This window comes from Falco biarmicus, chromosome 20 (genome assembly GCF_023638135.1).
Source record: "Falco biarmicus isolate bFalBia1 chromosome 20, bFalBia1.pri, whole genome shotgun sequence".
NCBI lineage: Eukaryota > Metazoa > Chordata > Aves > Falconiformes > Falconidae > Falco > Falco biarmicus.
This window is the reverse complement of record NC_079307.1, coordinates 846,618-872,898: the sequence shown is the minus strand read 5'-3', so window position 1 is coordinate 872,898 and position 26,281 is coordinate 846,618. Positions and strand designations below refer to the sequence as shown.

General features: G+C 43.2%; 1 protein-coding gene across 5 annotated transcripts in view; it reads right to left on the bottom strand.

Annotated features, from left to right (window-relative positions):
- Positions 1-26,281, bottom strand: part of FLI1 (Fli-1 proto-oncogene, ETS transcription factor) — an 89,374-nt gene that overhangs the window by 2,780 nt on the left and 60,313 nt on the right. For 3 of the 5 annotated variants that reach the window (XM_056322832.1, XM_056322833.1, XM_056322834.1), the window contains 5 exons: positions 23,989-24,192; positions 17,284-17,352; positions 3,490-3,555; positions 2,140-2,202; positions 789-836 (listed from right to left, as the gene is read on the bottom strand). In XM_056322832.1, the coding sequence (XP_056178807.1) occupies positions 789-836; positions 2,140-2,202; positions 3,490-3,555; positions 17,284-17,352; positions 23,989-24,192 (450 nt within the window). The remainder of the gene's footprint in view (positions 1-788; positions 837-2,139; positions 2,203-3,489; positions 3,556-17,283; positions 17,353-23,988; positions 24,193-26,281) is intronic. The other 2 variants (XM_056322835.1, XM_056322836.1) reach the window with 1 other exon arrangement.

Here is a 26,281-nt window from a genome sequence, read left to right as displayed (position 1 = left end):
TCAGATTAGATTTCATAATGGTCGCCTTTGGCCTTAAAATCTTCGGGCTATTCATAAACAGCTTTTTTTCCGAGCATAGTGTTCCGCAAAATTTTTCACTGAATACTTAACACAGTATATTTCAACTCTCAACTGCTTACTGTTTACCATGAATATTGTTTTGGATACCTACAGTTTTCTTTCCAGTTGCTGATCCGAGTTACATAAGATTATTTGTTCCCCAGACTAGATGACTCCTATTTTATTCGGTACAGTTATACTCGTAGTAAAGAGCCTTATGAGGACGTTACCTTACAAGCATTCAATGTATACAAGTTTGTTTAGTTTAAGCAAGATTTACTCCAGGTTTTACTTCCCAAGACAAGGATTGTTTTCTGCAGATGACATGCTAGGGACAGTTACGGTGTGGTGACTTTCAGAGACGTTTTGTGCCTTCCATTCAGCTAATCTGTAGCAGACAGTGAAAAACTAACCTGTCCTGCAAATCTGAGGGACCAGCATTTAAATTCCCCATACAGCTCCTCTTAAGGAACGCTGGTTTGGGGTAAGAACATTCAAGATGGTGATTTTGTCTTGACAGAGATAATGTTGTACCACTTTCCTCACTTTTCTGCAGGGATTTATGCAAAAGCACTCATAAGAGCACAGCTGCTAAGGTCAACGGCTCTTACAGCCTACCCCACTGGCAGAAGACAACAGCTACACATCCCGTACAGGCTGGAGCAGTAGATCACAGGGAAAGCTAACCCCTTCGACAATGGTGGTCTGAAATTTAAAGATGAACTCACCTGGATTGGCAAGACGGCTACTAGTGGGCCCCAGGATCTGATAGGGATCTAAAAAAAAAAAAACAAACACCAACAAAAGCGATTTAAAAAAAAGTTTCATTAAAAAGAAACAAGAGTTCGTTACTATTTATTCTGGAAACCAGTTCAAATTTTCAGTTTCTTTCTTTACTCTCACTGCCTCTTCACCTAGGGCCTGGAACAGGCCTGATGTGTTCCTTATTTCTTATTTTAGCAAACGACCACCCATTATTTATGGAATCCAAAATGGCACAGTGTTTCTGGCATTGGTTTCAGACCTGCCTGCTTTCAAAGACTGTAATCTCTTTGGACATACCCTATGCTGACGTGTCAACTAGAAAACATGAAACATGAAAAGCAAAAGTGTGGGACAGTGGAACAGTAATGAATCAGGAGCAAATATATTCCTCCTAATAAAAAGAGCTGGACTGTAAATGAGATTTTCAAATTCACTTGTTAGCAGTTGAGTTTGCTTCCCTCTGAGGTCAATGAAATGTTCACCCAGCTCTCCCCTACTGAAGCAAACAGAGCACTAGAGAAAGGAGAGTAAAAGGAGTTTGGTCACTGGCTCAAATGAAGCTGAGTGTTCCTTGAAAACCCCACAGTGCATTTATTAGGAATGAATTCCTTCCCTTTTTGTGGGGCCTCCTCAGCCCTAATCTCTACACTTCTCCTTTGCTTCTCTCTGGGTTTGGTGATTTGGATCTATAGCATTTGCTCGTGGATTGAATTGATGCCAAAAGGACCAACCCCCTAAAAAAATAAAGGGGATAGAAAGCAGCTGTGCAAAGCAGAGAAGGTGGTATTTAGCTTTTCAAAGGCCCCTTGGGAAACTAGCAGGAAACACCACTGCTTGCTGCCCAACAGGGTTTGCTTTTCTTATTTGGTTTTCTTTGACGCAGGAGAAGCCCTGTCGATTCTGTTTGGAGATACTTCCATTGAATGTTGCTGCAGCAGAGGTGAAGAGGTAACGAGCAGACACTGCACCGCTGCAGCATAAACTGTTCCGTGCCCCTAGCTGCTTCACGACCTATTACACGGCATGTCATGATGCTTCAAAAGAGATGCAACCGATGCTTGGCACTGCACGTGACTCAGCTGAAACGAGGATGTTCCTTTTGAATGGGGAAGGACAATGCAGTAAAATAGAAACAGTTTGGACCAATTGCTGTCACTGCTCTGTCACAGTTGACTCATTATTCTAAGACTTCCCTGTAAGGCTCTGCCTGTTTGTCCTGTGCCCACGGTTGGTGCTGCTTGACACATTTATTCACCCAATCTAGTACAAATCTAATGACTTAGCAGATGCAGTGGGAACAAAATCAACCATTACCTGGCTGGGGCCGTTGCTGTTCTGTTGTCTTATTCACATTTTGCGTCCCTGCAACAGGAGGGCCTGTAAAGACACAGAAAGATCTTATATGTACTAGAAGAGAAGAGGAGGAATGAACAGAACAGGGCAAGTACAAGACACATTGAACAGGAATAAGAGTGGCTGCAATGGGAAAAGTTTTCTAATCCTAAGAGCTGATATTTTTGAATTTGCACCACAAAACTAAGAGATTTCACTAGAAATTAAAAATCTCACTGTACAAAGAAGGTATGAAGATGAGGAAAGAAAAATATTATGTAGATACTTTATTAATTTTCTGTCTTTTATCGCAACTAAACCTTTACTCTAGTTCACATCCATGTTTTGAATAGAAAATGGGATTTTTTAAAATGTATAAATGCTGACCTTTTCCCATGTTGGAACTTCTTTCCATATTTATTGGAAATGCAAATTCTTTTTTAAAGCAACCTTTTTATGCAAAAACTTTTGGGTTTATCAAATCAAACATTTTGTTGAAAACATCACTGCCGTTTCTATAAATCACTTCAACGTTAGCATCTGTTCCTCCTCTTCAGAGCATTTCTCATAACAGAAAATCGTAACTCAAAGAGTCTTCACATTTAGCATGTGCGTAGCTCAGAAAGCTGAAAAGCAAAGGAAGTACAATCTGACAGCCAGGTTCTGCCGCATTTACTTGCATCCACTAGTATCATGTTGAGAGTCAAATGTGCCCATCTTGCACTGCTGCACAGGGATGAGCCCCAACAGTGGAAGCAGAGGAGAGTGTGGCTCAGTATCAGCTGGTTATGTTAGCTGGAATACAGCCTTTAGGGACAGGGGATTGGTATTTCTAATGACATGTCACCCAGAGTGTACTTGGAATTCAAGGACACTATAAAACTAGTAAGAAACAAGAACAGTTGCACGAGTAGGGCTCACACAGTAGGGATGCTATCTGCCTGCTGGACTTTGTGTAGAATCTTACTTTCTGAAAAGTAGCATGAAATTCTCAGAATCTGCCCAAGCTGTCTGTATCTGTGCCTAGAAACCTTACAGCAGACTACAAGCAGGTGGCTGACACGTCCAGAGGATCTGCTCCTGGCCCCGTAATCAAATCCTGGAAGTATTAGAGGTTCGTGCTATCATTTTCAATACACGATTCAATAATAAAAATATTTCTGTCACTTGCTATTTCTTTTCATAACATAATTCTAGCTCTTATCTTACTGACTGTCCCCAATCTTCTGCCCTTCTGATGCTCATAATACAAGCCAGCCATGCCCGTCTTTTCCCACAGTCTCGTTTTGATCTTCCATCACAGAATTTGTGATTCCCATTGGGACAACTTACTTTTGGTGAGGCCAGAATTCATATTACTGCCCCATCCTGTTCTCCTGACTGCATCATAGGAAGGATCTAATGACAAAAGACAACAGGCACAGAGGGGTTGAAATCAACTCTTCCCACAAAAAAAACAACCAACAAACCTCTTGCAAGAATCTAGCTTCGTATCTTGGTCCCGACTAGCTTGGTATTATGCAGACCTATTATTTTTCCTCTCCCACATCACCTACGCTCCCTTGGCCCTCTCACAAAAGCAACAGGGTGTAAATACAGTGGTTGGGACTAGCTGTTTGGGCAATACTCAAGCCTGACACATTCTGATCATGAAGTATAGTCATTGCGCTCAATGGAGTTTAATGTGCGACTCATCCCAGCCAAAAGGAGACCCCCTTTCTCTTATCCCTAGATGACAGAAGACCATGGGCAGAAAAGGAGGACGAGGTGAACCTTTTTGTTATTTCACAGAAAACAAATGGTGACTTTAAAAGCCAGGGAGACCAAGGACTTGCCATGCAGAATAAGGAAGCTATTTTAACGAGGGCAGAAAGGGGAAAAAGCCTCCTCTCAAGCGAAATTCAAAATGCCTCTCTGACCATGCTGCTGGAAAGGAGTGAGCACTGCCTGGAGCCCCGTTGGGCTGCACAGCACAGCGGGGCTTTGCAGCTCCCTGTGGAAACATCCCAGGCACTTGCACATTCCTCCCGGCGCTGGGAAAGCCGCTGCAGCTTTGAAATTACAGCCTTCTAGTTATTGGCATGAAAAGGAAAACAGAGAAGGGATGGGAGAGGGAAGGGGAGGGGAAGAGAGGGAGAGAAAGAGGAGGAGGAGGGAAGAGCAGGGAATGGGGGAAAATAGAGCTCATGTAATCTGCTCTTTTTATTTTTATTTTACTTATTTGTTTTTTCCTTTTTTACTAGAAACCACAAACCCCACTGCAAATAGATCAGACTGAAAAACAAACCGCTATGGTTTCAGCCTGGTACAAAGATTGTGACGGGACATCTCTGGAAGATGGAGGCAACAGGTCCAGCCATGCTGTGCCCAGAAGGGAATCTTGTGCCCGCTCCCATGGCTGGGCAAGGAGCAGCAGGGCTAGAAACTGCGCTGCAGCCTGCTGCTGCCACCAGGGAACTTCATCCCCAAGCTCAGTCCTCAGCAGTTCTCATTGTTGTAAATTTGCACGGGTGGCATTTTCCTTGCTGGAAAGCTGTCAGGCAAATCTTAACTTCATCTGAGTGCACCCGGAGCTTGGGCTGCTGCTCTGTCAGTGACTGAAATCAAGAGAGCAGAGATGAGGTCCGAAGTAACCACTGGCTTTTCCCATGTCCTCTTTGCAGCCAGTCTCTGACTTTCATTTCTCCCCTGGGATGTCCTTCACAAGTATTACAACTAGAGCTATTACAGCAATGTTTTGGAAAATATTTTGAGAAAAAAACCAGCAGAGTTCTGCATTGAAAGAGAAAGGCTAAGCCTCAAAAATTTCCACTGATTGAGCTGCTAATGTACATTTTGGTGAGCTCAATCAGAAACTGTATGCCATTACATCATTTTAATGGCAATGTCACCTACATGGTGATCCTGTTAAAAAGAAAGGTAACAATTAATTTTCCAACAGAAAAAAATTACTTTTACATGGGGGAAAAAATTCCTTTCCAAAAAGTAGCAAACTTATTGAAAATTTTCAGTTTTCTCTGATTCTTTTGGGTCAGATAATTGACCAAAATGAGTCAACTGCTGCACCTTGGTTGATTCAGATGCATCAGCATGTTTTGAGTAAATAAATAGGCCATCATCTGGGTAGATGGTCCTCCTTCAGATGGGGAAACTTTGTCACAGAGTAGGAGCCTCCTTTGCTTACAGTGTAAAATGCATCTCCTGAGGGGTTTTTTTGAACCAGTAAGTGGCAATATTACAATCAGATGTGCTGACCAGGTGTGTATTGCTACAGCTGCTTGGACTTTACAGGATCAAGGCTTGGTTCTCCAGATAAGTCTGGCTAAGTCTCGTCAAAATTAACATTCAAAACCTGTCTGAATGGGTGTCCTTGTAGCATAGGTTTTAGGAAGTAAAATGTCACCTTGGAAGGATGGTGCACCTGTGTCTCAGCCCAGGTTTAATCCAGGTTTCGAGTGCCTCAGATGAGTCACTTTGCTTCAGTTTTCCCTTTTATACTATGGATTATGGAGTAAAGTGTGGGCAGATATAGGGGCTGCCATACTTGTATCGTTAGGGTGAGACTTAGCTCCAAGCATGACTTTGCAATGGTAAGAAGGGTTAAATATGATAGTTAGCAATATAGGCTAACTGTTGGTATTGAAACAATACTGCAAGTTTCCAACTCGTTCTCTTCCTCTCCAAAAAAAAAAAAAAAAAGGCCAAATCCACTAAGCTATTTTTGTTTTGTTTTCACAAAAATCCGTGCAACGTGAAAGAACCACACCAGCCCTCCCAGCTTCCAGGCCCAGACTCTAAAGCTGAACGTGTTTAAAACAAAATGGAAAAGGCAGAGCCAGGGAACCTATCCAGAGACTCGAGTTTCTGCAAAAACAATATCGTTCCCGGGACCTGACGCCCAGTGGCTCAAACAGATCCTACAGAACTCCAGCCAGACAGTTAGTTACACAGAGGGTCTTATCTGTCATTAAAACCACTTGGATTTTACACCAAAACTTGCTGCGCTATGGAAAGTCAATTAAAAGACTTGGATCGAGGTCATCTTCTGGTGTAAATCAGCAAAGAGCTATAATGAAGTTAGGGGCAAATTTATACTAACTAAGGATCGGGTCCCCAAGTCTGTTTTAGTCTTAAAAGGCCCAGTGGAACAACAGTCCTATGACAAATGTGTGTTCAATACAAAATGGAATTACAGAGCAGAAAATAAATCATAGATGCTTTCAAGAAATGTCATTCTGCAGCTGTCTGGTTTATGTCCAGAAATTCCCCAGAATGAATGCATACTCTATTATAAGTAAGGTAAAGGATATTAATAATGCTTTGCACTTTCACAGCACCTTTCAACTAAGGATCTCACAGCTTTGCAAACATTCACACTCACAGCGCGCCTGGGAAGAAGCTTAAATATAATTTTATTTATTTACATGCATAAATGCACTTTCCTCAGGCTTTAGCTGCCTTTTCCAGATGAACTGGCTTTCCCAGAAATCAGGCTGTGTGGAAGAGATTGCACAGCATTGGTCTCTGGACCCTTTCTAACCTTGGTTTATACTTTCTCACCCCAAATCTCCCTCGGCTCCTACCCCACCACGCTCTGTGCCATTCGAAATTCTCATCCTCTGCTGTGCAACTCCCCTTTCAAAATCCATTGATTCCTCTGGAATTAAATGTAAACCAGAAAAAATACAGTCGTGAAACAGCCTGCTAGGCTATACAGAAGACTGAGAAAAGGCTTAGAACATGGCAAAATTGGCAAGATCAAGATAGGGCATTAGGTAGGCTGTCCTGTAAAGTTCAAGAAATGAGCTAAATTATGCAAACCCCTGCAGTTTCTTATCAGACTCTGGTGCAAAAAAGGAAGGAGATGTGGGGAAGAAACTGAGCAGTGTGTCCCAGGGATCCCCTGGCTGAGGCTGTGGGCCATGGAGGAGGAGGGCAGCTGCACGTTGTGCTCTGCAAGCACAGGAGGTATGGCATCGCAGTAGGGAAATAAGGCAGGCTCCACCGAACCACCAGCCTGCCTCTACAGCCAGCCCCTCCTCATCTCACACCTTGAGTGCTGCTTCGGTCCCGTTCCCCATACCTCTGGGTCACATTTAGTCTGAACACACTAATAGGCTCCAATATTGCTGGGGGCAGATGGGCAGACAGGCACAGACTCCCTTCCCTAGGAACCCGGGCTTAAAATCCCCAGGTGGAGTTCCGCACCACAGCGAGGACGATCCCAGACGCCTGGCAGTCCTTCCAGTCCAATGAACAAGCCGTTAGGGAGTCGGAGTTTAAGATATGATGCATTAGAGAGCAAACCCTCTCCGATAAGCCTTTAAAAGTTCTTTAAAAATTGTAAAAGAACCCAGTGCTTTGTAAATGTGAGAGCTTGGGACGGAGGGGAGAAGCAAAGGGGGACATTTCAACTGAACAATAGGCTCACAGTCCCTGCGCTTCCTGAGCTGCTCGCTGAGTGCTGACAGCCCCTTCATCCTGCTCTCGCCATAGGAGCTTTTTCAGTCAAACCAGATTCAGGCACTATTTTGTCCTACCAGCCTTGATAAGGCTTTCCAGGAGAACAATGGGCACTGGGCTGGTAATATCCTCATACAGTGGGGCCGAGTCATTTATGAACTAAATGCTTTATAGGCACTATAGGGGAATTTTATTTGAAATGCCAGCTATGCTGGCATAGCTCCCTTAATTGCAAGCAAGGCTGGGAAGGAATAGGATGGCATATTCATCATGTCATGGCATCACTGGCAGCAGCAACAGCTCTTTCCCAGCCAGGTACTGTCTGCTTTATGAACTGCTGGGGCTCACTGTCAAGGTACAGAGTGGCTGGTCTGAACATTAGCTCCTGCTGGCAGACCCGTGGGCAGTGTCATGCCTGGGTTAACACGATGGCCATGGGACTGCATGTCCAAATTGAAGAGAGTCATGAAACGTAACACCATATGTAACACAGGAGCATCCAGATGCTGAGCTCTGCCTGAGCAAATGCTATCCCCATCGCATTTCCCTTGTGAGAGGGGCCCTGTCGCAGAGCTGAGCATGGCTTGGAACCACCCAAGAAGCTCTCATCCCCTGAGATGGGATTTCTTCCTAAAGCCAACTTTTGTAGATGTCTGGAGAAATTCATGTGCAGCAAACTTGTGGAGGCACCTAGATTCCCCAGCGTGGTAGGTGCAAAGCAATAGAAATTGCCCATCAACCTCTGCCTACTGGAGCTGATACCTGCAAGGAGATGAGGCAGCCAGAGGATGGAAAGTGGCTTGTTCTAAGTCATACAGACAGAGCCAAGAAGAATATAAAGGTAAGTTTCCCAAGTCTCAGTGAATTGTCTGTCTGCTTACTAACACTGCCTCCGTTTCCCTTTGAAACACACTGGCAGCCTCTGACCAAGTCTGTCTTGCTGACTTGGATAATAACAGTAATGACTGGAGTCATTTAGCCATCGTCTATTGTATTCCTCACCACAGCATCTTGAGGTTCTTTCCAAAAAAGGTTGAATGACTCCAGTTCACTGGATGGAAAAAAAGCCCAGACCAGAAATACAGGAGGACCTTCTGCTGAACACCCTGTCTGATTCGGTTAGGGAGCACAGGCACTACATTTCCAGGCAGGACTTGGCCTTACAGGTTTCAATGAAACAAATCAGGGGAAGGGGAAGGCTACAAATGTGAAGCGGGCTATCGGACCCACAGGGTTCTCCATGCAGAACACAGTCTGATTTTTGCAATGAGTCCTTCTACTTCAGTAGGAAGAAATTATCCTGGCTTGGTGGCTGGAATTTAAATTAGCTTCTCTAAATGGGGAAAGCAGAACCAGGTGTCCTAGGGGATCCAGACTTGTGATTAACCTAAGTGGTCACTTGGGGTCTATTTTGCGGCAACTACTTTATAGGGAAAGAGAGAAAGGAGGGCATAGGACCTCACTGCTTTTCCTCCCAAAGTGAAGTTGTGTGTGGTGGCACTATTCTGGTATCTTGGAAAAGTCCCAATGTAGGCGCATGGGAACAAAAAACACTGCTGCTTGCAAACCAAACATGTAAGCAAGTTGTGCCAAGCTGCTGAGCATCCAGCCCTCACACTCCCGTCATTTAACCTCCTGGAGATCGCATTGAAGAGGTGGGGCTGTGTTTAAAGCCAGTTGGAGAGAAGAAACCTAGACTGTGGGTTTCTGGAGGGGCAAGGAAGCCAAAAACACCTCCAGCTCCTCCTAGAAACATTAGACGCATTGTTTTAAATGATGGCAGCAAACATAAAAGTTGTAGAGCCTGTAAGGTTCTTCCCAGGCCCACTCTGGCTCTAAGTACTAAATGCTCAGTACATATGGTGCAAAACCTCACAATGTCAGCAGCAAGAGATTTGCTTAGATACAGTTTTTCTTAGCACAAAGCCGTGAAGACTCTGGATGTTTGTCTGTAGGAGGTTTGACAGTGTGTGGCAGAGACGGTGGAATGGGACTAGAAAACAGAACAGAGTATAAGGAGTCCTCTGGCCTTTTCACATGGCTGCAAGAGGTTCATGCAAGTTGGCAATTAGCTTCCCAAGTTTAGCCCCATGGCACACACCCAGGTACAAGTTACATGTGTGTCATAACTGCGTACACTGAGGCCTCAAAATCTCACCCACAGTATCATTTGCTTTGCAATTAAGTACTTTTCAATTTACTGTTTCTGCTAATTAAAACAATTACTTAGCACGTATGGCATATGTCATGCTGTATGTCATTCACAGCCAGTATTACGATGACTGTTCTCAGGATTACATAAGACTTTCCAGTGCCGTCAAGCACAAAACTCATTTGTTTCTGCTTCAAGACCACAATGTCCTGCTCCTTGTGCTAAAGAATCACCAGTAAGGGATCATACATGGAATTAAGTAATCCTAAGTCTCTCCACTAAGAGGAAGCAACTATTCTGCGTTATCAGGCTACTTGATTATTTCACAATTTAAAAAAAAAAAAACCACTATTATCAAACATCTCTATATTGCTATTAACCTATTTTAAGAAACCAACATGGAGACCAAAGCCCAGGCTTGGAACAACATTGGGGTTTGACCTGAAGTCAACTCAAACCAAGCGGGAGGGGACTGACTGCTGGATTTACGTCACAAATCTGTTGCAGAGCATGGACGTGAAGAACAGGTTTAACTTGGGAAGTCTCTGAAAGTAGCTGAGAGCCCAGTTATTAAGCATTACTATCCTTATAGACATATAGATCAGAGCAGTCAAACATTTCCAACTTATAGATCAGAGCAGTCAAACATTTCCAACTTAACTCCTATTCTAGATCCAATGTTGGATTAAAGTACTGTGGCTGAAGCCTGTTTACTTCCAGCATCAGACAGGTCCTGGAGCTTAACATGGCACATGCCAGAACTAGGATTCAGGATTTTTGAAGGGGACTTATTCAGCTTGTACAGACAGGGTCACGCTTAGGGTAGTCTTTTCTGAAGCAGGTCACTTCAGCTTCAGATCTGCGATCCCTCTCCCTCATTAGAGTTAGGCTGCAGGGTGACATGAAGGAGCTCCTACACAACACAGCTCGAGCCTGGAGCTCTGCTCACCCGCTCAGAGGAGGGCTCTGGCCTCCAAAATGTGGAGTCACTCCCTGTTTGCTTTAAGCCATAGGTGACAGCCCCCAGTTGTGCAAGTGTGGCTAGAAAAACATCCCAGAGCCATGCAGCGGTGGAACTTCCTGATTCACGTCTGAGTTACCCTGTGCAACGCTTACAAAGACACATTATGAAGAAAAGGAGGAAGTAATGAGAATTTTTGTTGTTGTTGTTGCTTTTTTTGATAGCAGCAGCAGAAGTCCCAATGCACAGTTCATGAAGACTGTAGTATGTGTCCTAAGAATCCCTCCCAGAGCCAGCTTTGAAAAGCAGTCACTTTCTAGCCAACATACATGTTACTGAGCTACGCAGGACTGCAGACACAAACAGCCACATGCAGACAGGCACGCTACTGAGCAAAAACAGACACACAATTGCATATTCTGGAAGGCACATTTCTGAGCGCCCTTAGCACACGTATGTACACATTCATCCAAAACACATATACAAGTGTGCACAAATACACGGACAGCACGGTGTGTATTTTACCTGCCAGCACACAGGGGGTAAAACCAAACAGTTAACGTGCTTGCAGTTTGCACTTACTGAAAAATGCAGAAGTAAAGAAAAAGAAATGCATATTCATGGGGAAAAAAGCTAGACGCAGCAATATGAACATAAGAGAAAAGGGAAGGGAAGACACACACATGCGCAGACATTGCAGCAAGCATTTTTACAGCATTTAACTCGTTATCAGGGAAAAAATTTACTCTTGTCTTAGGAAACAGCCAAAGCGCTTCCAAGAGCTTTTCACTGAAGGGACTGCACCCCAGCAAACGTGTAACCCCCCATGCATGTGCAATAACATAGCTTGCAGTGCACCCTAGGCAAAAAAATAATAGCTCTTTTGCTGGGAGAAAAGGAAGGATAATGGTTACTTAGAAAGTGCTCCAGACAAGCTGTCAGGTTGAATTCAGAGAACTGGAGTCTACTCTGGGACAGCGCTGGCTCAGGGTGATCCCTTGTGAGTTGGGTTTCCTGCCTGCTACAGCTTAAAGACAACGATTCTTTGTTTCCAGTTTTTCTGGTGAAAAAACACACGCCTGCCTCTGAAGAGGGTCAGGGAGAAAGCAGACAAAACACTAACTCTGGAATTTCAAAGGAAAACAATTAAAAAAAAAAGAAAGAAAAAAAGAAAAATCCAAGAGCGCTAGCTACTGTCTCTTCTGAAATCATAAATCCCTGGTTTTGGCCACACAGTTGAAATAAAAGAAGGACCAAAAAAACCCTCCCCTTTTTCTGCTGCGGAGCTAAAAATGGGATGTTTCATCACCAGGCACACAAATATCATCGACAAATGTTTTAGCATGTACAGACAATTAAGAGGGCATAAAGCTGCAACTGCTTTTCCTCTGACAGGACTATGACTGGAGGGTTTACAACCTTTGCTGGGAACAAGAGGCCTTACTGACACCCTCAAAAGAAGACTTTACTGAAACTGGTCAATACTTTTCACACAACAACCTTTTAGACCTGGAAAATGGCCTTTTCAAGAGAAGAATTTTATACGGGAATTTGAGATTATTTTCCTGTGGGAATCGTGCTTATGCAACCATGCTGCCTGTGGTCTCTTCGCACCTCTCTCTCCAGTCCCCCAAAACATTTGGACCTGTTGCCCGGAATTGTCACTGAATGTGGCGAGTGGGAGAGATGAGTTTTAAAGAGTTCCTACCAATTTAAAGGAAACTGCTGGGGAAAGAGTAGAGAGACTGCGGCCCTGACAGCGAGAAAAGCAGCTGCAAGGGCTCACATTTTGTTAGGTACCAGGGACGCTGTGTGAGAGAGTTCTTATTAATGCTCCAACATCAGTAAACTCTTCCTTAGGGGCTCACAATGCACAGGGGTACAAGACCACTGGAAACCACACTGTGTGAGTTTCAGAGCTCACTGATTTGTTTGTGTTCTTAAATTTGCCAACGACCTAACAAAACATACAAACAAACACACCTTATACCCAAACATCCTTATTGTTCACACAAACACTTCAATAATGCAAATACAAACATGGGATAGCCACAGACGACCTCCTTCAATTTGTCTCCTACATCCATATTCACGTATTCACATACCAATTTCTTCCCTCTTTGAAAGTGCAGGTAGAAGAGCAGTTTTTCCTGTGTTCTGCTTGAATTGAGGTTGGATTTTGGACTTTGGGCTAGTGCTGGTTTACTGCTATTCTATGGTAACTGTTTTGCCTTAGGCTGAGCCTGACGTATGCAGAAGACAGTGCTGGAGGATAGAGACCCATGCTGAATCCAGCTTTTTAATCAAAATCATACATAACCTGAAAGCTGGAGACAAATTGCCACACAAAATCATTCCACTGAATTCTCACGCATGATGCGTGGGTGTAGCCCTTATCACCCGAGCCTCCCTTCACCCCACTCTGCCACCTCCACTGCACAGATACCCACTTCACTGTGTATCAGCACATGCCACAAAGCAGCACATATACCACACCAGACACTCCTACGTGCCTGTTTAGACACATGTGATTTCACACATGAACACGTCATGATTCTGCCTCTTCAGAAATTGCCAGCACTGCCCTGCTTGGGTTCAAATCCTGCACAGCATTTAGGCTGGTGTATGAAACACACGACTTATGCAGACCCCAACATACTTAAAAGCCAGCAAAGGCTTTAAAAATGTGTTGGATTGAGGCCAGAATGCTCACAACCATCCGGGACACAACCCTTCGGCCTCCTAAATGATGTTGTATGTGAATATACTTTCCATTTCCCTATGGAAACCTACTTAAATGACACCATTCTGAAGGCAAGCAATTTACAATCCCCATGGACTTTGGCAGATAATGTGGTCTCAGATTCTTCTCCCATGTCTCCAGTACCTACAGTAGGTCAGTCATTGCTCCAGTCACGGAAAATGAAACAGCCCATCTCTCCGGTGGAGTGCTGGGAGTGGGACACAAATCTTTCCATTCAGCAATGAGAGCAACCTCGTTTCATTTTCCAGAAAAGTGTTCTCTAGCCAAAAAATACTGGTGATTTTCATTAAAGCAATTTATTTCTCAAAGGCAGCTGAAGACAATTTGTACCAATGACGCTAAATACCATAGTTTTGAGTGTTTATGAGGCTGAAAAGCAAAGAAGCTCAGGCAACAAGAGTCCTTTGAACACAACAAGGTTTCTACCTATCTGTTCTAAGAACAAAACGCATGTGCTGTGTGCACCAGCTGTGCAAGTTTACAGTTTCTGTTTCTGCTATGAAAGCAGTTTAACTCTCCTAAAGCAGGGCTACAGGTTCTTGTGCATGCAGAGCTGGCATTGCAGAAGTGAGAGGGCAGAAAATAGAAGGGAAAAAGGGAGTAAAGTCTGCAGCTGCAACCAGCCAAGGCTGACAGCTCCAGAGCCACGGCATGAAACCCTGTCCTGTGACAGCAGCGCTGCCCTTGCCAGCATGGGCCACAGGTCAAGTGGTGCCCCATGCTCCTGGCTGACACCATCCTTGCTGCGGCTACACAGCTACGTCCGTGACCAGTTTGGGGGAGAGTAGAGCTGTTTGCTGTATCTGAAGCATCTGCATCTGTCCTGTTGCAGCTGTACCTTTTTGTGCCATGTAGGTTCTTTTTTCCAGTATGTGGGTGTAATATGTTGTATAAAGCACAGTGTAAGCGTACGCAAAGAGCATGCATTTCTCCTTGGAATTTGCACAAGCAGGTTATTTGCATTAGCTATGTGATCTTAGAGAACACGCAAGAAAACTTACAGGAGGAGTGAAGAAAACAGTATTTTTTTCCTATCTCTGACATTTATTGTACTATCTGATCACCTCATCCTGCTATTGAATCCTCAGAGGAAGGTGGTTAGAAGAATTTGTTTGTCTGGTTTTATTCACAGACAGAGAGAATTGTTTGCAGGACTAGTAGATTCAAGATGTAATAACATAAAGAAAAATGTTTCATCTTTTGAGAAGTTAAGAAGACAGGAAAATACTTATTAATAAATCATTATTTTCATTCTGAAATTCCTTTTCCAAAAGAATATCATCATCTTGATGCCAGCCCATTAAAAAAACTTAAAAGGAAGCAAGGAAAATCTTGTTGCCTAAAACAGACTAGACCGAGGCCGAGGAATTCCAAGTCCAGTTCTATATTAATCATGAGTTTCTTTTGTGATATTGGACAAGACACTTTCCTCTGCTCCCCCAGTTCCTTATCTGTCAGCCTGTCATGTCCACATGTCTCTTATCCCATCATCTTACCTCACAAATAATATTTGGAGCAAGAATCAGTTACAGTAGTTTGAAGTGGGTTGGTGTATCCTAGAACAGTATTTGGGCATCACATGAATGCAGAGGAAATTCAGGCATTGTAGGAAGAAATGGGAGAGGAATAGATGGGATTTCAACATTTCTATGCTAGTTCTTAATTTTTATTTGACTGTCCCTGGGGTGTGTTTAGTCCTTTATTGACACATGATGAAAGTACCATGTAAAGTTACAAACGCCTAGCTGACAGAAATCAAATGCAAACTTCTCTCAGCTGCACTAAAGAAACACACTTGAGGGCAGTAAAAATGGAGGGGGAGGAACACTTTTTTCCCTCAGATTTCTTTCTGCCTGAGTGACTCTAGGCCCAACTTGAAAAGATAAAGGGTATAAAACATTCAGAGGAGTGTAATTTTACACAAAGCATTTCTCTTTAATAAAAAAATCACGGCTTTCCTCCCTTTATTTTTAGCAACCACCTGGCCTGAGACAGAAAGAGCACAGTCTTGGATGTCCATGTGTGTTTACAGGGGAAACTGTGGAGAAACACGTGCGTGTGTGTCTGTTTTATTCAAATAGGAGCAAGCCTAGCTTTTATTAATTTTAAATAGATGAGCGTTAGCGTCAAAGTAGTCAGCCACAGAAAAAACTGAGTGGCTTTGTCTCTGTAATGTACCGTGTTTTATCAACTAATGCCTGTCTCATAAAGAGAGAACAGCATGCCAGGGAGCAGACAGCTCAAGTGGATAGTTATATGCCAGACAAAAGGAGCTGCTGTAAAAACCAGCACTGATATTGTGTCCTGGGTCCAGGACAGATGTTGGAGGTGAAATGCAGCACGGTGCAACGAGAAAGAAGCGCTGGCTCTAAGAGCAGTGCTAGTCAATGAAGCAGCCAGGCACACCATGCAGGAGCTTGTTAAATGTGGGGTCTCAGCCTGCTGTAGCCTTTCAGTGAAATGGGGGGGGGGGGGGGGGGGGTGTTTGTCTCTCTCCAGCTGCTTAAATAGAATACTTTCTGCCTTTGCCTGCTATTCTTTGAAATGCAAACTTGGGGCTCATCAGTGAAGCCATGTCCTCCTGAAAAGCATAGAGATGTTTATATATGAGGTGAGGAAACTGTCTCAGCACGAGAGCAGACTGCTTCTAGGGGGGTTATCTCATATAGCAGGCATAAGATTTCACACTTTTCCCAGAACCTTTTCAGACAGAGGAGCTGAACATAGTTCAGTGAGCGAAACTGGTGTTCCTGCAGTTACACAAAGGGAAAAGAAGACCAAACCCAAGGATCCTAGGTCTACACAGTAGGTTACAGAGCACAGGACCGGATTTTCAGTCTTTAACACCCTGTTTGGCCTTTAGCAGTTCAACCACCCAACTGTGACTTACTGCCTTATGTAGGCAAGGAATGTGCACCATACTCATCACACCAACTCTCATAATTTTAACATGACTGAGAATATAATTTTTCATTAAGAATAGGGAAAAGGAACGGGACTGTAGCTGCAGAGAAAAACCTGAAAAACTTAAACAACTCAAAAGCCTGAAGGAGCCTCAAGTGTGCTATTAGCTTCTAAACTTCAAGGTTTCTAAGCTCTATCTACATGATCAGAATTTCAAATAGATTAAAAATTTGGGGCTATTTGAAAAAGAAATCAAAATGTTCAAAAAGTGTCAAAAAGATACACTTGGTCTTCTTTGCTGGTTGAAACTAGCTGACAGATTCACGAATAGTTGTGGAAGACCTGAGTGGCCTTTATGGAATAATGGAATTTATTGTGAGAAAATTTTATCCTTTCAACTATGAACTCACTCAGGGAAAAATAGTGTCTCAGTCCTTGCTATATATCTGAGATTTCAAACTGTGTAACAGAAAGAACAGAAAACATACCACCGTCAGCTCCTGAAAACGGCAGATACACATTTTATCCCTGGCAGTGTCCAAGGCCAGGCGGGATGGGGCTTTTAGCAACCTGGTCTAGAAGATGTCCCTGCCCATGGCAGGGGGGTTGGAAGTAGATGATCTTTAAGGTCTCTTCCAACCCAAACCATTCTATGACTGATATTATGATTATGCCACACTGTTGGCTGGACAAGTGGAGATGTGATTTTCAGCATGGACAGGGCTGCAAATTGTGAATTATTCTATTTTAACCATGTTGTGCATGCATAGCAGATCAGAACATTTTCACTCCAAGGATATTATATCAAAGGTCTAGTTTTAACCCAATCAAAAACATTGTGAGAGCACAGGAAGCCATGACATTTATATGCAAAAGACTGACCTTCTTTGGTGGCAAGACGTGAGGAAGATTCTGTGTGGGGTGGAGTATTGTAGACCAGCAGTGAGCTACCTATAATGAAAAGAAAAGGAGTTATTGCAGTTTGAATGTGCTCTGCCAGTGGAGAACCACGCAGACGGGTAGAAAATGCTATCACTAGGATCTACAGACCAAATTTTTCAGACAATTAGGTACACATTTTCTATGATGGATATGAAATTATTTTAAAAGCTTGGAAACGGTGTGTCACATGTGCTACTGTTTCTCCACTTGCAAACCAAAATAAGGACATTTGCCTCCTTCACTGAGCACCTGGATGTCCTCTGTTGAAAACTGACAGAAAAGGTGAGGTTTAGTACATCAACCTGATATAAAAGGGTGAGTTTATAAATAGCGCATTTATACAGGTACAACATCTACCCCAGCAGAGCCTCTAGAAATTAATATGGCACGGATTGCATTACAGGATAAGGAAGAAGCTTTTCTCTCTTTAGCTGTGATAGAGAAATTTCCTGTGTGAGGAACATACAGTAGAAGTGACATGAATTGCACTGTCAGGATCTGAACATTTTTAGAGTGTCACATGCTTAGAATTGGGCCAACAGCTGCAAAAATCTCACTGTATTCCAGCGTCTCCCATGCTTTGTGGAATTTGAAAGTAGCTTTCTTGGTTCCAAGCGGCCTTTCCAACCAGCCCCTCTTGAAACAAAACTATTCAAGAGGAGCACAAAAAAAAAAACCATGGGGAGGGTCTTTGCTTTGTACAGCCTGTGGTGGAAATGTCCCTTTCTAAGCTTTCATTCTCCTGCAAACTCTCCTGGAAATGGAGGAAGAGGCCCTGTGAGCTCCTGGAAGCCAGCATGTAATACACATTTCATGGTTGTCTAGTTATATATGTTTACCCTACATAATCTTCTAGGCTTACCTTTCCTACAGCTCTTTGAAAAAAGTTTCTACTGCATCAGGTGGTGACATTCTTAACAAGGCAGAGGGTCCTTCTTTGTAGGGACTGATGAAGTGAACTGGAGCAGGGCACCAATCTTGCCATGGATGGGTACGGATAAGAAGTGCTTTACAGACAATTTCTGCTCTTCATATCTACACAGCCCTCTGTTCAGTGAGATTCTGTCCCCTTTAAGGTATTTGGTCCTAAGCAACACATAGCAAACAGTATAGATTTCTGTATATGCTGTGCTGCCCCTGAGCATCCCCAGATCCTTTGGCAGGGCTAAGAATACCTGTTTTGTGGGTACTATAATACTAACTGATTAGGATCTTGTGACTAAGCCACGAAGTCTCCACATTCCTCTAATCCACATGATCCCAAATAACACTGACCTCACTTGCCCCTCAGTAGTATTCACACTATGTCTCACTTTCCTGTGAGAGCTGAGGATTAGGCAGTTCACTGCCAGAAGTAATAGCCATTGCAGGTGCTGGATCTTATTGGCCTCGTGTTCCTATGGATTTCTTTTCTTTCCCAAATGCAAACAAAGCCAAAGACATGCACAAGCCAGCATGTACACAGAAGCAGAAGGTGTTGGAAAACAAAGACTGCTTATGGGGAGTGGAGGATGGATGCTACCAGAAGCTGCAAGAGGGGATGTTTCGAAAGACTGGGATGGATAACATGGTAAACCAGGAGGTAAAGAGTGCAAAGGGATCCCAAGGGTACCTTGACTGCGAAAGCTGCAGAGAGCTAAAGTGATTGGCTTAAATATTTAGAGAGATGGACTAGTCTTTTGCTGCTGCTGGAGAAATTGCAACTGCTTTGTCCACCTAACTCACATTTTCATCAGATGGTTTCTAGCTTTCACATTTCTTTCCTGAATATCTGTGGGGAAACTCTTGTCCATCACTTTCTCCTTTTCAGGTTATTTGAAGTAGATCCTGAGTGCAACACCCAGCCTAGCTTGCCCCTGCCAGACAGGGAAGTGCTGGGGAATTTAGAAACACAGTTTTCGATGACTAAATAGGCTGCAAATGCCTGGTTGCACTGACTGGCTGAGGAGGTGGGGGTGGGGTGATGAATAGCACTGAACAAGCCTGTATGATCAACCTATAGCTACTTTACACTAAAAAATGCAGCCCAAGCCACTGGAAAGGGACGGCGCCTCCCCCAGTTTAATTGCTAAAAGTTCTCACCTTTGCCCGACAGTCTGAGGTTTCTGGTGGGAACGCCACAGAAAAGGAAATGTGTTTCCTATTAAGGGGTTTCAATGAAGGAGGAAAAGAGAGAAAGGCAGAGACACAGATCAGGACAGAGAGAAGCAAACAGACAGAGGCTTTCCCTCCCTTACTTGTCCCTGGGCAAAACTTTGGCTGCAATGAATTTTTGTTGGGTTTTTTTTTTTTTTTATTCCCCCTACCTCTCACTGGGTCAGTGACACCTTGGATTAAATCAGCTCTTTCTGAAAACACTGCTATTATTAATAAAGTGTGGGCTGTTCCCCTATAATTAATAGTGAATCTGTTATCTTATGGTAGCCCCCACCTTTTCCTTTTTGCTTTTATTTCTCTTGTGTTAATTAAAGAGGAAGATGCAAAAGGACTGAAAAACAGGGCAGGAAAGTTCTTTCCCCCCATAAAGCCTTCCTTTTCACAAGGCAGCTCGTACTTTTGAGATGCAGGAACAATTTGGTTTCACGATCTTGAAGGCTGTTTAACCTGGAAATCTTTTTAATTTTCACCTTCTGAAGGCCATGTGGCCTTCCCTCCACATGTCCTGGTAAAATCAGCTTCTGCTGCATTTAGCAGTATAGTTTTGTTTGGCATGAATATATGGCTTGAAACCACAAAGCAGTTTTCTGCTTCTGCTTCTAGCCACAGTCTCATTCTTTCCTCTTCAGGCTTTTTTCGTTAGTACACACCACACACAACCGACCCCCCATCACTAGAGAGAAAAAGGACAGGAGGTGACAGTTCAGGCTTCTTTTGATGTTCATCCCAAACATAGCATGAAAACATTCAGATCTCCCTTTCCACTGCCCACTGGCTGACTGGGGAAGATTCGCCAGGCAGCCTGTGTTTGAAAAAAGATACTGGCACAGCAGTCAGGCAGTCTGGAGTCCAAAGGTGCAGCGGGATGAACAAAAAGAAGAAAAAGCCAAGGCATGGCTTCACAATTTTGGAGAGGAAACTGGAAGAAATACTTAAAGAAAGATGGTTGTCTGGGGGAGGATGGACAGTAAGTTCCCTGAAAAAAACTACTGGGGGGTATTTTGAGAGACTCCAAAGGACAGAGTGTGCTGCAGAACTGTGTTCTGCAAGTCTGAAATCTCCAAAAGGTCAGAGATGTCTGAATTCCTGACTGCCTCAATAGGTTATGGAACCAGGAAACAACTGCACGATTCTGATCCAGACCTACGTTTTCCCTGAAGACTAAAGGTGCTGTGATATGAGTTTGGTTTAGTCTCAAATATAATAAATAGCTCACCTAAACCTTCTATTGCCAAAACTAAGTTTGAGCTTCTGTTGAGGTCTTGCAGATGTTATTGGTTTATTTTTTCAATCTGGACTCAGATGTGCAAAATAACATACTTCATAGGCAGTTTTAAGAATGTTTTCACCCTGATCAGGAGTGTAAAACATTGAAAACCATCTGAGAAGCTAATTTTCGCGGGATCCCCTTCCCTGGCTAGCAAACAGGCTCAGAAAGTTCAGATCAGCTTCATTGCTTGGAAAACAAACACCGAAGTTGAAGATTCACTATTCATCACATATCCAGCTTAACATCCTGAGAGGATGAACACCTTTCAAGAGGGAGACTGGGCAGATGTAATCTAGTCTATAGATCTGCAATTCCGCAAAGTTCTCCTGTGTTTTGCTGCCATCACGTCTTCCCCACCCTAAGCAGGAGCAGAGCTGGTTGTCTCTGAAACAAACAACCTTACAAAAGGGGAAAATTCGTGAAAAAAGACCATCTCCCTATGGCACTGAGCTCAGAGGCTCGGCACTAAACATCCGCTGGAAATCAGTCTGGAAAAACAATAAGCTCCTTTCGAAGGCGTTACTCCGTGAGGGAGTTAACCAGCAATCCAGAAACCAGACTGTCATTAGGCAGTGCTAGGAACAGCTGCGTGGAAAGGAATGCTCTTCAGAGGCTGCCCGACCTCCACTCAGACAGGAGCTTGCTTTAATAAGGACAGCACTCGCATGACGTCTTAGAACAGCCCACGGGGCTGAACAGAGAGAAATTTATAATCATAAAAGCTGGGGATGGACCAGGATTGAATTCTCCTTTCATATGCATCCATGTAAAACCAGAGTAAGTAATCTGTCTGAATGCAGCAAAGTTGCTTGGGTTTTGCACTGGCTTAATAGCATAGAAATCATTGTAGACATTCCCCTGGCTGAGTATTATATTTTTATGATTATTATTCAGCATGCATTGCAGCAGCCCTTAAATGTTGCAACTGCATTAGGACTCCATCATGCTAGGTCTTGAGAGACACGGGACACAATCCCTGTTCCACAGATTTGCTATCTCAACTGACAAGACCAACAAGAAGGCAGGATTACTAGCTCTATTTTACAGAAAGTAAAACTGAAGCCCAGAGGACCCGAGGCAAAGGTTTATACCTCCTAATTTCAGGCATTTAAAAGCAATGTGTGAATTAGGGGGCTACTATTCTGAATTTCAACGTGCCCTGTTTCTTCTTTCCTATAAATGGAGACCAGTGTGACCAGACTTCTAATTTAGGGACTTCAGGCATGTAAAGGTGGGTGGGATCAATCAGGAATTTGCTTCTGAACAAATGGACAGCAGCAAACGGTAAAGGTGGCAATTGAATCCAGGTCTTCAGACATGCCACGAGAGCAAGAACGCAATTCCTCTGATACTCCCTTTGAACACCCCGAGTAATGGGACACCTAACACTCGAGACTATCACCGGAGAGGTTGTCTGGAGCTAAAGAAACAGAAAAATTCAACTCTTCTGCCAACCTTTCCAAATTCAGCCTGGTTGTTTGATTCAAAAAACATACAAGTCCTTCATCTCTTTCTGTCAATTCTCAAGTCTTATCAATAAGACAATTCAAGTGTCTCACTTGAGTATTTATCTTGTGGGAATTTAAAAACATTTCCGGTTACAAAGCGTCTGATTTACCCAGCCAAAGTCAGCAGGTTTGGTCAAAGCAGCACTGGCTTCACAAAACTGCCTTACGATTTCCCATAAAAGTGTGTAATTCTGTATGCAAACCTTTGTTAGAAAGTTAGTTTGCGTCTGCAATAAGCTTGCAGTGCTCTGTGAACCAGCAGCTCTTTGCTGATGAAACAGGATGAAGTTGGCAAATTATTTTGGATGGGAAATTATTTTATTGTGAAGTCACAAGGGACAAAAACTGTTCAAATCCAACAATTCGGTTATTTGTTGTGAATCATTTCCTTGGCTTGACTTCTCAAAAAAAATAAAAAATAAATAAAGGTGGGGTTTAGAGAGGCACCCATCTGTGATCTAAGTCATCCCACTATAATCTGTGAAACTCCCACTGATTTTAGCAGAGGCAGGGAGAGACCAGCGCTGAACAGCTTTGAAGAAACACCCCAAATAAATGCTGTCTCGCTGCTTTATTGCACTGGCCAGTACACTGATGGAAAGCTGCCTTTACATCACAACTTGATTTCCCAGTGGAGAAAATACACTTTTTTCTCTCTCTTTCTGCCCTCCCACCTGGCTTCATGGCACCTTCTCCTGATTTTTCGGTCCTCAAATAATTATACTCCTATAAAAAGCTGTTTCACTTGAAAATATATTGGAGCATGTGGGATTTAGCTCCAGTTCTCTGGTTTCATCATAATGCCATTATGGTTAAGTACACCCTTTTGAAGAAAGGAAATTCTTTTACCTCCACTTTATAGATGGGGAGGAGACATTCAGAAGCTACGGACATGTTCATTGTTGCACAGGAGGTCTTAGAAAGGTCTGAATCCGAGACTCCCAGCCTCAAGAGCGTGTGCTAACCATAAGGTGATCTCTCCTGTTTGGGCTGCTGTGCTTTTCCAGAAGTAGCTCAGAAGACTGCTCACAACTTCTGTCTCAGGGGCTTAATACAGCAAAAAGGAGTAGTGGGTCCACCACATACTCTAGTGTGGGACAGACAGTAGCAACAAAGAGGTTCAGCAAAACTTGTTCGTTGAGTACTAGGTCACTTCCATGACACCTGCTTCAGCATGCTTGCATTTGGGGAATCACTGTTGTATTTTGTCCTCTTTCCAACAAATCTGGGCCTCCAGGGACATAGAAAATCTCCAGCTCTGGCCAGTTGTGGGTCCTGTTTTGAAGCAGTCTTTACCAGAAGCCTTAGGGGAAAGTGCGCAGCCCTCTGACTGCAAAGTTATGGAATAATTTGCCCATAACACATCAGTTAATGTTTGGTTTAATCTTCACAGCAAATTTATGTATTTTAATCATATAGCCACAGATGTTTTTATTATCGTTAAGAGTATCTAATCTTCCTAAGAGCCCTGCTCAGTTCTTCACCTCTCTGATAGCACCAGTAACTCCATCTAAGTCAAAATTAACTTTCCAACCCACTTTTTATTCCTCCCTTCTTTGTTTGTTCTCTCTGTTTGCCTTTCTCTGTTCTTTTTCCCTCACCCTTGCTATTATTTATTCTGCAAGAAGAGCCGTAGAAGTCAAATACTCACGGCAGCTTATCCTACCAGCAGATCGTGCTAAGGCTGGGGGGAGTCGGGGCAATACTTACTTTCCCTGAGGTAACTGAGGTGAGACAACAGAACTTCTGTGTTGTAGAGGGAGGTGGTTCGGAGGAAGTCGTCCTTGTTCATTTTGCAGAGCTCCTTGCCATCCATATTCTGGAAGATGGTGGTGTCAATCTCCATTAATCCATACTCCTTTATGGCCCATTCCAGCCACTGGCGCACATGTTCCTGGGTCCACAGGGTGGGATCTGACAGGAGAGTACAAAGGAAGGTAACACTATACTCAAGCCTCTAGAACTCACTGTAGCCCAGCCAAAGCATTAAGCATTGTTTCCAGAACCAAATGTATTTAACTTTACTGATCCCAATGCATTTTGCCAAGATGAACAAGGATTGTGCTATAACAAGACTCAAGGCGCATAAACTGATCACACCGACCCTCTGGCAAGGTGAATCCTCTGGACTGTCTCACACCTGCCTGAACCTTATACCTGTGCTTGGGAACAATATTAGTGACATTTGACGGTAACTTTTCTCTCTCTGGAAAAAAGCTTCTAAAAGCAAACTCATCCCTTAGAAAGGGTATGCTTGTCACAGCTTTGGTTCTGCAACGCTATATAATTACATCAGTGCTGTATAAGTCACACCATCCTTCGCAAGTGCATTACAAAGTCCCAACAGATGGCATTTTAAAGTCTGAGGATGGCGGTATTTATGGTCAGCAAAGGGACTCTGAAAAAAAAAATTATTGCTTAAACAGAACAGCTTGCAATGCATCTCTGAGTCACATTTGTTCACCCCGCTGACAAGAATACAATTCTACCTCCGCTAGCCCTGTAAAACCAACACAGCTATTGGAGGGCAATGTGGATTTTATACTGTCTCATGCATCATTATCGACTGTCAGCAAAGCTCCAGCTGTGGAATCTTTATTACTAGCTATGACGTAAGAGAGAGATTGAACCCGGCTGGAGCTTCAGACCCCATGGTGATGGTTTGCTGCATCAGTAGTTAAAAAAAGAAATCATCCTTTGAGTTTTGAAAAGAGCATTAGATCAGAAAGACCCAGCAAGAATTTGTGCCATGATACCATTTTACAGAGTCATTTTCAGCACATATCTGCATTTTCAGATGTTTCCTGTGCTTCTTCTCCCCATGTATCCCATTTCAAAATTTAAGCTGCAAATTCACGTTCCATTGCAGCTGGAGAGGATTGCAATGTCAAGCTTAAACTTTGGAGATGTTTAATCTGTCCATCACAGCTGGTACATTCCTCTAAGATAAACCTCAGACACCTCAGGTCCCGAGGCAGCTGAGAAAATGGATCAGAAGCATGTAGCCATCTCACAGCTGGTAGGATGTGCTTTGGGGAGGGACAAGAAATGCCTTCACCACACATTTCACAAGACAATATGTTGGCTCAGGACTGTAAACTCTGTGTACTTGGCTGCAGGGGTACCTTGACACAAAAGGTCAGGTAGTGGCTATGCCTGGTGCATTCTTGGGCACCGGAGTTCTAGAATAACAACATGAAATGGAGAAGTAAGACCAGGGAATACTGAAATTATAACCATGACATTTCCTCATTGAATTTCTAGTAAAACTGGGTTGCTTAAAGCTGAATTCTAAACATGGAACTTACAGCCCCATACTTTTGCGAGTCTGCTTTGGGAAAGCAAGATGGATTTCCTTTATGTTTTGGCAATAGCTAATTTAAATTCTGCTTTCTAAGCACTGGCAAAAACCTGCAAATTTTACAATGCAAGTATTCAAGAGAGGCTTTTTTTTTTTTAATTGAAAGAGTTATTTGTCTTGAGATTTGAAAAAAAACCCCAACATTTAGATGGCATATTGAATTTGTGGTCTCCTTTAAACAAACACTTTTGAATTCTTTTGAATTTCAGATATTCATTCAGCCTATTTATCACTGCAAAAGACATTGAACGGTCTCTGAAAAACTGCCTTCTTAAAACATGGCTTAGAGTTCATTATTATTACTATTGCAAGTCTAATGTGACATTATTCTTGCCTATCTTCACCCTAATGCGCTATAAATCTTTACTCTGGATTATATTAAAATTTCCAAATGCCTTTCTTGGATGAATTGGGCCTCATATCCTGCAGCCAGAGATCTGGGATGATGTTCATTATTGTCTTCCAAAGTCTGGTAAATCACTGCTATTTCACAAGTATCTCAAGGTTTTGATTTGTGGCTGCTCATGAAGGGGGGGAAAAGTCCTTTATTCACTTCCCTTCAAAGAGGAGATTTTAAACCTTCTCTTCCACTGAGGGCACTAAAAGTAATTCCCCCTATTTCAACAATGCCAAACTTTAGCC